Source organism: Pagrus major, chromosome 23, assembly GCF_040436345.1.
Source record: "Pagrus major chromosome 23, Pma_NU_1.0".
Classification (NCBI taxonomy): domain Eukaryota; kingdom Metazoa; phylum Chordata; class Actinopteri; order Spariformes; family Sparidae; genus Pagrus; species Pagrus major.
The window spans coordinates 2,580,722-2,593,727 of NC_133237.1; the positions used below are offsets into that span (position 1 = coordinate 2,580,722).

At 40.1% G+C, this 13,006-nt stretch overlaps 1 protein-coding gene across 1 annotated transcript in view; it reads left to right on the top strand.

The window, feature by feature from the left end:
* The window catches only part of igf2bp1 (insulin-like growth factor 2 mRNA binding protein 1), a 56,840-nt gene extending 48,284 nt beyond the window's left edge, over positions 1-8,556 (top strand). Inside the window, exons 5-15 of the mRNA XM_073494733.1 lie at positions 2,639-2,702; positions 4,006-4,299; positions 5,122-5,256; positions 5,407-5,529; positions 5,755-5,890; positions 5,975-6,097; positions 6,432-6,548; positions 6,950-7,024; positions 7,170-7,301; positions 7,500-7,613; positions 8,389-8,556. Coding sequence (XP_073350834.1) covers positions 2,639-2,702; positions 4,006-4,299; positions 5,122-5,256; positions 5,407-5,529; positions 5,755-5,890; positions 5,975-6,097; positions 6,432-6,548; positions 6,950-7,024; positions 7,170-7,301; positions 7,500-7,613; positions 8,389-8,556 — 1,481 coding nt within the window. The remainder of the gene's footprint in view (positions 1-2,638; positions 2,703-4,005; positions 4,300-5,121; positions 5,257-5,406; positions 5,530-5,754; positions 5,891-5,974; positions 6,098-6,431; positions 6,549-6,949; positions 7,025-7,169; positions 7,302-7,499; positions 7,614-8,388) is intronic.
* The last annotated feature ends 4,450 nt before the right edge of the window (positions 8,557-13,006 follow it).

Sequence of the window (13,006 nt, forward strand, 5' to 3'; positions counted from 1 at the left end):
AAAACCTACACCTGCAGTCATGAGCTTTACAGCCTTTTACAGCTTCTCAACTGGGTTGCCGCAGGCCCTTGAAATCCTTGCAAGTATGTGAATTTAAAAGGGGGGAATCAAGGCCTTGAAAGTTTTAGAAAATAGATATAGGTCGACATAAGTCACTGAAAGTGATTGAATTTATATTTTTTGTGCAATAATAGTTCGATATTTTTTTACTTACAAATATAATACAGACACAAATATAGATGTATTTTCAGTCACAACAAAAAATGAAAATGAAGAGGAATGTAGTAAAATCTGACTAGAAGACATTCAAACACCTTATTTAGTTGAAATAGTAGAAACAGTGATAGATAATGGTATGATTCATTACTGGAGTTCTTTGTCCACTGTGGTGGACATTTATGTATCTCCTTCCAAATAATCGAAAAATAAGTTGTCTTTGAGTAAAAACAAACAATGGAAAAAATTATGACTTTATGATAATTTACCATCTATGCATGGAAGGATTAATTAATGTCTGTGAACTTCTCAGTGTGCTAACAGTAATTAACATGGATCCATGGCTCATACTATGCCATGTTTGGTCACTGAATCTGAGGGAATTGGGCCTGGAAAGTCATTGGAACATCCTTGAATTTGATGTTTAAGAGGATAGGAACCATTTGAAGAGGCGTCAGGACACACCTTTCTTATAAAATTGGTGCCATCAGAAATGCATTGTAGATAAAATTAACTGAATGAAGTTTGGTTTCATTCCAGAAGTCTGCTTTAAATTAATAGTTGATGTTTTAGTTTTACTTCCATTTTTACCTTAATGTTAACATCCTAATTAATCTATGCAAATATGTCTTAAACTTGTGACTTTTCAGAAATACTGTTATTGGTTTCCTTGCTAACTGTAAGATGAGAAGGTCAGTACAGTAACAGGCTCCAGCCATTAGCTGCATGGCTGAGCTTAGTGTAAAGTCTAGTGTCCTCTGCCAGTTTACCTCGGATATATAGATTCATTAAAGCACCTACACTTTTTGTACTTTCTGACATCAGAAAGTGTTTTGTTCAGTGATTTGGCCAGCCAACAGTCTGGCTATTAACCTTTCAGTCTTTCAATTGTTTGAATACAGTATTAAATTGAGTGTCTTTCCATTGTTTTATGTGTGTAAATGAATTTTTGTGTGTACTTGTGTTCAATTTGAAGTATAAATAAGCATTCTAATTTGAATTGAATTGAAAAATCACATTTGGAGAAGTAAAAGCTCTCGTCTCACTCCTCCAAAGAATTTAATGACAAAGCTGAGCTTTGGGCCTCGAAACTGACATCAGGGCAAAAATGTCAATTTACATTGATCTAGAAACATGTAGTCATCAATCATACTCATGGCCTGAGTAATACCATAATTAATAATCAAATACACTTTAATGTACTGTATGTGTGTGTCTTAAATGTACAGAGAAATAGCCTCGCTTATGGAAGTAATTTCTGTCTGCTAGAAGGGTTTGACTTACTGTTTATTGAGCTCTGAGTTCACTCTGATGTGGTCGATGCATCCTTTCTTGTGCAGAGAAGTTTTCCTGCCAACGATCATGGTGACAACAATATTTTAAACTTTTTTTTTTAAGATTTAATTTATATTTTCTATATAGGATGTACACTTCAACGTAAACAAAACAAAGCCCCATAATCTTAATGACAAATGAAGACAAAGAAAACAAAAATAACAGACGACAGCACACATTTATACAATACATCAAACTAACAAGCTCAACTCAGCCTCAGTATGTCATACCTGATTGACATAAATGAGATATATTAAATAGAAATAAACATACACATACATCATATATAACTTTAATACCATTTTTCTCTATTGTGTACCCACATCTTTTGTTCTATCAACAAGTTAAACTAGGTACAAGACGATCCTTTAGATTCTGACCTCTCTATAATTTTTGCTCTGCGTGGTGGTTTTGCCTTTCTGTCCTACACAGGATGAAAAAATAGTGTAAAACAAACCATAACCAAAATTCATCGAGCCAAGTTACAGTAGAAGGCCATGTGACACCAGAATTCAATTTAATGACAATCAATGTGAGGATTAGGGTTGCAGTGATTTACTGGTTTCAGTGTATACTGTGGTATGAAACCTGATGGTTATCATACCATGTACACTTGCTGATTTGTGGTATTGAAATCTAACACATTTAGTGGTGTAAAGAAAATAAATCAAGTTTCATTTCAATCTGACATAATATTTTGGGAAATTACATTAAGTGTTTGTTCAACCAAAAAAAACTTCTATTTTCATTAATTTAGGGGTCTCTGTAACTGATGATAATAATAGTTTTAATTGTGTAATACCGTATACTGTGATTCAGTGATATATTCTGAGATGGTTATTGTACTGTAAAAAGTCTCACATAATTCCAGCCTTAGTGAAGATGAAGTTTCTTTCTCCAGCTGCCTGATTTGGTACATCTCGAGCTTTCATTCAATTCTTGTACGTGAGCAAAGACTTCAGAACAATCCAAATCTTTTTTGACCCATTGATAAAGCAAATTATGCTGTATCTATTAATAATATTTGTTTATTAATCTAATATTTATTCATGTATTTAAGAGTCTCTCTTTTTCCTCTTTCTCTCAGTGAACACAGACAGTGAGACTGCTGTGGTAAACGTCACATATGCATCCCGGGAGCATGCCAGGCAGTAAGTTCCTCCATCCTCCTTTAATCTCTCGTTGACTCGCTCGGTATCTTTCACACAATCCCTTTCTGTACTCTTGTCTCTCTGAAAGGTGCCAGTTTCACAGTTTATTTTCTTTTTTTTACAGTCTTTTTTGTAAGATAAAAATACTTCAGTGTGTCACAGATATTGTTTAGATCAGAGGTGCTGAAACTCAATCTTCATGTTGGGCCATGGGCCAAAAAAAAACACCTATTGTATTGTTAAGATGTCAAATGGTACGTGGATGCCAAGTTATTTTAATTAACTGACTTCCTGCACAAAGTGTCACTCTGCCCGCTGTCCTCAAATTATGAAGAATAAATCATCATAATGGATCCTACATATTTAAAGTTTACCTCACAAAAAATAAAATGGCATAAACAGAAACTAATATTCTATTTTTTTTCTGAAGTCAGTTTTATTTTTTACTTTTCCACGATAAACATTTGACAGGTGAAATTGAACCTTATGGTGGACCAACTGCAGCCTGCAGGCACCATTGTAGGCAGCCCTGGTATAAAGTATTTAACTGAAGTTTCAATGTAGACAAGTATATCAATAAAAAGATAGTGACTTTTTCTGTCATTTGTATGTGTATATGTACGCTCCACTTGTGACATCTAGTGGTCACTGACAGGTACTGAATATAATGTGTTCAGTACACTGAAGGTAAAGAGATGAGATTATTTAGGAATTATCTAACAAATTCAGAATTTATTTTTGTTGAATAGTTTAATGTTTAACAATCCATTTCCCCTTTAAAGTAGCTGCTGTGTAAATGTTGTGGAGAGAATTTAATAATTGCTTTGGAAGATTAGTGCACTAGTGGTAGTATAAAGTATCATTATTTAAGACGGGAAAGTGCAGATGAATAAAACACATGGACATTTTTAATCTGTAGTCCCTTCAGACATTACATTCAGAAAAGTATTTATTATTCAAAAAATAACATTGTACAGCTGATAAGATGTTGTTTTAGATAATAAAGTGGAAACAGTCCAGCAGTGTCACTATTTCTATATATTCCTCTCACTTCACTTCCATTTAATGTGTTCACCAATTTGTATCTTTCTGTAATTGCCATTGTTGCTACTGTTAGTTTGTATATATAAGTATGTATTCTACTTATTACTATAACTGTAATCACTGCTTTGACTATAACTTAACAAAAAAAGCATCAAAATGCAGACTAAAAATGTTTGAATGATATCAGTGGAAGTTATTAGGATGCCACATGTATACATGCCAAATGCAGTACATGACCCTCTGTCCGTGTCCCTCTCAGAGCCATCCAGAAGCTGAATGGTTACCAGTTTGAGAACAATGCCCTGCGTGTCTCCTACATCCCTGATGAGAACTCTGAGCTGGAGGGAGGCCAGAGGGGGTCCGAATATGGCCGTCGACCTGGCTATGGCCCCCGAGGAGGGCCCCGCGGTGGTTCCCCGAGCTCTGGGATGCCCGCCAAAGCTCAGCACGTAGACATCCCTCTGAGACTGCTCGTACCCACACAGTACGTCGGCGCCATCATTGGCAAGGAGGGAGCCACCATTCGCAACATCACCAAGCAAACGGCGAGCAAGTGAGTGCCCACTTTATTTGTGTTTAACACGGACAGGAATGATGTCCACAGTGTGTTCCTTTTGTGTATATGTTATTTATTTCTGAATTAAATCAAACCAAATCAATTTTATTTATATAGCCCAAATCCCAATCACATTGCCTCAGTGGGCTTTACAATATGTACAGTGCAAAAAAAGATGGAAGAAACCTCAGGAAGAGACACAGTGGAGGGATCCCTCTCCCTGGACGGACACACATGCAGTAGATGTTGCGTGTACAGAACAGAACAACAAAATCACAGTACAGATTTCATTGACAGAATATCTGATACAAGTAGATTCTATGAAATATACTAAATTATATATAAAACATATTAAATTATATAAAATGAGGATTTGTGTGTAATTTTCACTCGCATATTTAAAGACACACACTCAGACTGTTTATTATTACAGAGTGATATCACAAATATCTAAATCAAAATGCCTCGTTCTGCAAAACAGGAACTGAAGTTTACCGGCACTCACATACACATACACAAGAGAGTGACTTCAATATTATTCCTAAATAACACATGCCTGAGACATTCAGTTCTCTTACACACAATGCTCAATCCAGTGAACAAGCCTCGACACAGTTCCTACATCAAATTAAAGCACATTTAAATGTTATTTGCTTCAGCTTTGCTTTCTTTGAACTGCCAATTGAAGTCTCTTAATTTGCAGATTTATGCATATTGGCTACTCTACTAAAGTGTTGGACCATGTTACCATGGTAACTCAGGAAGTACTGAACCTTGGTTACTTGATAAAGGGATTCTGATCTTTTTCTTTTGCTGCAGGATTGACGTGCATCGCAAAGAGAACGCAGGTGCCGCTGAGAAGCCGATCAGCATCCACTCCACCCCTGAGGGCTGCTCGGCTGCTTGCCGCATGATCCTGGACATCATGCAGCAGGAGGCTAAAGACACCAAGACGTAGGTGTTCAACAACAGGCCAACGTGTTGTATTCAGACGAGGCCGCATAACATAATTCTGCACAGTTACTCTATATAGAAGGGAAATATTTGGAATATTTGTTTGTTGATAAAAATATTCAATTCAAAACTGGTGGTTTCCGTCTGCAGTGCTGATGAAGTTCCTCTCAAGATTCTGGCTCACAATAACTTTGTTGGACGCCTGATTGGGAAGGAGGGGCGCAACCTGAAAAAAGTTGAACAAGACACAGACACCAAGATCACCATCTCACCGTAAGACAGACACACACACACACATACACACACACACACACACACACACACACACAGTAAGTCTCAAAAACCTCATTCAACTTTGTGAATTAGGGTTATAAGGGAATTCTCATGGATGATAAGTCCAATTATGGGATAGAAAAATATATACATAAAACCAAACAAATAAACAGATCACTGATCGACTGTATGTATCAGTAACCAGTCCCTTTCTAATGTGCACAGTCTTCAGGACCTGACACTGTACAATCCAGAGAGAACCATCACAGTCAAAGGCCCGATTGAAGCTTGCTGCCTAGCTGAGGTGGAGGTCATGAAGAAGGTCAGAGAGGCCTACGAGAACGACATCGCTGCTATGAATGTGAGTCATCATCCACACACACACACACACACACACATGCTCACTTGTAAACCAATTTCTAACCTGCAGCCGTCTTCTCTCCAGCAACAGACCCACCTGATCCCTGGGCTCAACCTGGGTGCTCTAGGCCTCTTCCCCTCCTCCTCCAACATGCCCCCACCCCCGCCTGGAAACTCCACCTCTGGTGCTCCCTATGGTTGCTTTGGGGTAAGAACACCTGCTCTATAGATTTCTTGAGATAGACGTCAATAAAAACCACCTTTTTAATACATTGCTTTTGTCCTTTGAAACCGAGTAACTCCACTTTTGCTGCCAGGTGTTTCCGTCATTTGAAGATGTGGTTTGAGAAAATTCTGAAGTAGGCAAAAAATCTTTAAAAAGCCTCTGACACACAGGGAAACTAAAATGAAGGTTGCTTTTATCAAATGAGTAGGAGTACTGATGGAACTGAAGATTATGGTGCCCACTGTTTCTTTTTCCTTATTAGTGTTGGTCCCATAATGTATGTATATAATGACATTTTTGCTCTGTGTGTGTTCAGGCTCCAGAGCAGGAGACAGTCCATGTATACATCCCAGCACAGGCAGTGGGAGCCATCATTGGAAAGAAGGGGCAGCACATCAAACAGCTGAGCCGCTTCGCTGGGGCCTCCATCAAGGTGTGTACTTAATTATCAGACATGCTACATGTTGAATAGGGAAACATATTACAGTCATTTCTACAGGGAATTGTAAAATAAAGCTTTTGTGACACCTACTTTTATACTTAATGTTTGATTTACTCACTGATGAATCACGCAGTTGAAAATGTGAAATTTTAATCTTCTAAGGCAGCAAAGAAGCAAATACAACATTATCCACAGGTCTCTTACAATTAACATAAATATGGTGTGAAGTAGGGTTGGTTTAGTAATTATACATATTTCATTAGACTACTAGTAATATGAAAAGTACAATAATATGTTTTAGTTGTAGAACACATGACTTCATTGTGTCTCTCCACTTGTGTAACCAAACCTACACTCTTGAAGATCAGTGATGTATGTCTCCTCTCCTCCAGATTGCCCCAGCTGAAGCTCCAGACTCTAAAATGAGGATGGTGATTGTGACAGGACCCCCTGAGGCCCAGTTTAAGGTAAACACTAACAAGATATTGCCAGCTGATAAATACTAACTCATTAATTTAGCAAGGGATCTTAAATGGTACCTGATTGGAATAACAAACTGCTGTTAAGATGATATTAAAATTGATTATCAATGTCTTTGTCTGCCCCCTGCAGGCTCAGGGTAGAATTTATGGCAAACTGAAGGAGGAAAACTTCTTTGGACCAAAGGAGGAGGTCAAACTGGAGACTCACATCAAGATGGCCGCTGCTGCTGCAGGAAGGGTCATTGGCAAGGGGGGCAAGACGGTAAGCCACCTGAACCCTTCCCTTTGGTCCCTTCACGTATTGCATGTATTGGTAGCCACAGCAGGATTTCTGATCACTGGAGTGTCTTTAACATTCAACTCTCAACTTTGTATACTAACTTCCTTTGCTGTCAAACCTACAGTGTTCTGCCATAAGATAGTTACTTCCTCCTGAAGTAACCAAAATGTGTGTCTCCAGGTGAATGAGCTGCAGAACCTGACAGCAGCTGAAGTGGTGGTCCCCAGGGAACAGACACCCGATGAAAATGACCAGGTCATCGTCAAGATCAATGGACATTTCTACGCCAGCCAGGTACTCCTGTTGTTGCCTCAATAGGCATGCTCTATAACTTTGTCAATTTAAGAGCATGTAACTCTCATAACAGGAGTTACCCCTTTTTTTTCCTTTCTAAATCATATTCATATCCCATGAAAACGTACTACCACTTTTACTTCTTTACTACTACTACTACTACTACTACTTCTTTTAGAAGAATACCTATGAATTAATATTATTGTCAAAATCTTCTTAAATTTCCTGCATAAGCCAATGTTACCACTTCTTACTAGCATTGAAATGCTGACATAAATAATAACACTAACAATTATAATAATTGGCTTTTGACAGGTACTTCTTTGTGGTTCTTCATAGCCTAATTTCTTTGTCTACAGAACTGAGTTGTGGTCGATTCTGGGTCCATTCTTTTTTTACATGCTTTCCCTTCACCATATAATTATTAGGCATGGAGTATCATTGTATTTTATGCAGATGATACTCAATTGTATATTCCTTTCAGCCTTACTTATATTATTTTCTCCAACTTAAACTTGCAATAATATGTCAATACACCACTAATACATAAAGTTGAAATGACAAATGGTCTGGTTTGGTCTCAATCACCTGCTGAGAAAAATATTTGTCACTTAAACTGCTACTGTGAGTTCCACTATGTTCACCAGACCTGTCTACAATTTGGTACTGGCACTTGGTACTAATGCTGATAACAGGTGTATTTTTATTCAGAGATTGTTACTACTGCAGCTTTCAATTTGATACAAACCATTCTCCTCTCTCCTCTGTCCTCCAGTTGGCTCAGAGGAAGATCCGGGACATCCTGACCCAGGTCAAACAGCCACAGAAAGGTGGGATGGGCATGGGCTCGGGCTCTGGCTCTGGCTCAAACCCCCAGGGCTTCACAGAGATGGGCAGCCCTACACAAGGACTGACTCAGGATCAACAGCCACGCAGGAAGTGAGGGTCCCCGCAACCTCCTCACATGCCGTGGGCCCCCCCCACCTGACGGACAGACACATGCACGGACGGTTAGACAGACGAACGGACGGACACAGGAGAGCGACACACGGACCCAGCGATAGACAGGGAGAGATATAAAGAGGGAGGGAGTACGCCCGATAGCCAGAGAGAAAGATCAGAGTTTAGAGAGAAAGAGAGGAGATGAATAAAATCAAAAAGATGAAATGAATTAAAAAAAGAGGATAACGATAAAAAGAAACTTGAGAACAGAAACCAGATGCCAGGCCAGAAGAGAGACTGATTGAGGATGGAGGGATGAAGGAAAGGAGGGATGGAGAGAGGGAGGGGCGGTGTCCTCCCAGTGTGCCTTGGTAGTGCTGCAGCCATGTCCTCTTCTGCTGCAGCTGTAACAGATCCAGATCAGGCAGGTTTAAACAATATGACCGACATTACTCTCCTTGTTAGAATGGAGCCTTTATGCTGTTGTTTTCACCTGTCCACATGGGTTCAGATGTACAGCAGAGGGGAGAGGCTGGCTGAACAAATCTTTGTTTCCTGAGACACACTAGCAGGGGCCCGTTTGTTCCTCTGTCGCCCTCTACGCACCTCTCCAACCATCTGCAGTCAGTCCTATATTTTAAGGGTGGTTTTTTTAAACATAGAGATATATGTATAGAAATGTTTTATTCAGAGCTATTATTGATAGAATGCAGTGAGGCGGAGCCGGGAGAGGGAGCAGGGAAACTGCTGCAGTGGCACAGGGGGTAGGTCACAGGTCTGGCATTAGCCCCACCCACTGCTAACCTCCTAGCCAATGAAAGTCTAGCAGAGGGGCCGCAGATGTTAACACTGCTCTTTAAAGACCTCTCCGAATAGCGGAGGGATAAGAAGAAAAAAAAGGAGAAAATGAGGTTGTAAATATATAATCTTCATGTAAATGTTAAGAAGTGCTGCGTCTGGCCGCCTTGCCTTTCTCTAAAGGGGTCTTCTGTATATTTCCCAGTCCCTTGTCTATGATATGTAGCATAATGTAGCCTACAACGAGGCCAGGGGCTGGGGAGGCACTGAGCACCCCCTTCCACGTTTTGCCGTGTGGCGGAAGGCGCAGCAAGAGACAGTAAGGGGAGCGGAGGTCGCAGCGGGTCCTGCAGTTCTATTGCAGCGGCTTAGCTAACACATGCTAAACCTTTATAAAACAACTTTATAAAAATAGCCAGTAGCTATGCTAGGTGGCTAGCGGCCCGCAACCTAAACGGCATATTTTATATATATTATATATATATGATATGTGAGTTAGCCCGGCCCCTCGGGTGAATGTATTGAAGGCAGCGAGGACAGGTCAGGTGTGAAGATTTGCTACACCTGTATGAATTAGTCCTGCAATGACAGACAGACAAGGTGTGTCTGAGACTTTCTGCTCATTGCCTTCCTCCAGCGCTGGATATTCAAGGCCAGTCTTGGATAGGATGGCTTTCTCCTCAGAGACCATCCCGGCATTAAAGCCATCCTTGTTCATTTGGACCAACATGGCCTCTAATGCTTGTATTAATAAAAAAAAAATGTTTAAGACTGGCCTTGGCTGAGCGCGGGAACCAAACAGGCGAAGTCTTCCAAAGTTCCTTGCCTCGAGCTCAGAGAGGGTAAAATCAGTCTGAAGGGGAGCGGCTTCCTCGTTCTCTCTCCCAATCTGCCAAAGGCCTGTCGGCGGAGCCTCCAGACCCTGCCTGCGTATGATAATGAGGGGCGGGGTCTACGTCTGGACGCTCTTGCCAAGATTAGATCAGATTAGAGAAGAAATGAAAAAGAAAAAACCTACCTCAGGGTAAAGTTACCTCAGTATTACTAACTTTTTTTTTTGCTTGCTGGTGTTTTATATAAGAAGAAAAAAAAAGAAAATAAGAGCTGATAGTCCTGAATATTTTTTATTTTTTTAATGAAAAAATATTTTTTTTTAGGTATTGTCTTGTTGCTTTGGTTATTTTTTTCTGTTTTTTTTTTTTGGTGTGATGATGGTTGAATGAGCTCAGGATGACGAGGAGGCTGTGTTTTTTCCCAAAGCAGAGAGAGATGAAATGCTGGTCTAGAGAGGAAATGGGTTGAGTGCCATTTTGCCTTTTTTAGGTGAGGAAACATGCTCTCTGTCTTCCTGAAGTGTGATTGGAACAGCCGTTGTCTAAAACGGAGCATTGGTCTACGGGGAGTGGTGTTAACACGAGGGGGGGTTCCTGAAGTGCACACGGTGACCCAACACACCATTGGGTGCTCCTTTTACTGAGCTCATGTCATCAGAGAGGTGATACTAATGATTCTCACACAGACCCATCTATCTCCACCTCAGGCTGCAATTATGTCACTGCGACTACCCATTCTCTTTGCTAGTGCCCCACCTTGTGCCCTGAAGGACCTCCCTCTCCTGCCTTATTGTGATGACATCATCATGAAGCGCCAAACATTATAAGAGGGCTTTAAGTGTTCAAGAAGTTAAGTTTCTCACCCACAAAGAAGACACATGAGTGAGTGAGCTTCAGCCACTTTCCACCCAGTGTTTCTTTGCCTTTCTCACCTGGAGGTTGGGAACTTGTCAGATCAGAGTTGTGTTGAACACAGCAGTAGAGGTCCATCTACAGTGTAACTGTGCATGGAGACAGAAGAGAGCATTCTACCTACACACAAGCCTGAACTAGCTCTGACTTCTCTGAATGTGAATATTTATTACCTGTGCACTGACCACGACACCTCAGATGCTCCCTGTTGGCTACATGTGCGCTTGGTGTGTGTGTGTGTGTATGTGTGTGAGAGAGAGAGAGGGAGAGAGAAAGTGAATGTGGATGTGTGCGTGTGTGTGCGTTTGTGTTAACTGGTTTTAAATGTTCATTTTTGTCGGGGATATGGTTGGGTGAAACTTTAGAAAAAGCAGAAAAAAGTAGGACGAGAACCTATGGCCCTCCGTCTGCGTTCCAACTGGCAGCGGAGGGAGAAATCCAAGAACCTTTGAAAAAATGGGAGCAAAAGAGAAAAGCAAGAGAGTTTAAAAACAACGAAACACAGCCGAGTAATGGATTTAAACCTGTACATAAGATGTTAAAAAAGGTGATCACAATACTTTTGTATTTTTGGAGAAAAAAAGCATAAAAAATCAGATTGGGAAAAGCCGTGTAGACAGGAAAGATTGCTCCAAGCCAAGTCACTGAAGGACACTGCCAGATAACTCACAATCTTTTTAATGTCTTACCTGCACTCGGCGACATACACCGCCAGTCGTCATCAGCAACACCACCAGCTCACCATCAAACAGGGAAAAGTCTATTCTATTGTGTCTATGCTTCCATTTTTGTCCAGAGAGGGTAACTTCACAGATCAACACGATTGTCCTGTGTTAAGTTTCCACCTCTTTCCAAACCATAGAGCTCTGTTCACAACCACCAAGACACGCTATTTAGGATTCATTATTCAGCCTGCAGCCATTTGGATTGGTTAGGATTCATTTCTCTTATTTTGTTTTTGGTTATATTAAGTTTTGACAATACAGCAAGCTTTATTTGGACATGACATCTGGGACGTACTGTTGCACTAATTGATGAAATATGTCGACAACGTCAAACTATCAAAAGGACTGAGAACGTCCTGTAACACCTGATGCAATTCTTTAAAGAAAGAAAGGTGGAGAGGGAAGGGAAGAGGAGAAGGAAGGACGGGAGGAGGCAAGGAAAGAGGATGAGTTAGGGATGAGGTGTTGAAAAAACCCTCTCCCTCCACCTTTTTTCTTGTTGTTCCCTCTGTGGTCCTTCCACAAAAGAATTTCAAACTTTCTCCTTGTTGGTTTTTGACCTTTCTGTACTCCAGGAGAAGAGTGAGATGTTTTTATTTCCTTTTATTAAAAAAATAATTTCATTTTTGGGAGCGGGCGGGAACATAAGGGTCCCTCGCCCTCTCTTGCGCTGGTCTCCATCGTGTTCGTTTTGCTCACTTCTGTTCAAGACCTTTTGATTCTCTTACTTTAACAAACTTTGTCTTTTTTTCTTTACTTTTTTTTTTTACAATCGATTTTTTGACTCTTTTTGGAAAATGAAAAATAGTTTAATTTGATCACGTTTTGTTCTTTTGTTTTTCGAATGCACAAATCTATTAACAAAACAGCTACTAAATACAATGAACTACTAACATGTAGCTCAGTACATGACAGTAACTGTGCCAAACACACAGGAGGTGGCTCAGTCCAAAATGCAGTATAGAGCCATTTTGAGCAAATAACCTGTAATACTGGATGAATAGGAAAGGTCTTAAGATAACTTCAGTAGTATTCAGAGAGAAGATTAGTACGTTCAGATGGTGATATCTCATCTTGGAACTGAACTCTTCTCACTTTGTTTTTGTATGTACAGTAGAGATAATACATTTTCTGGTTGCTGTGTCTGAGACACACACCATGTATACTACTTCTGCTCTGTGGC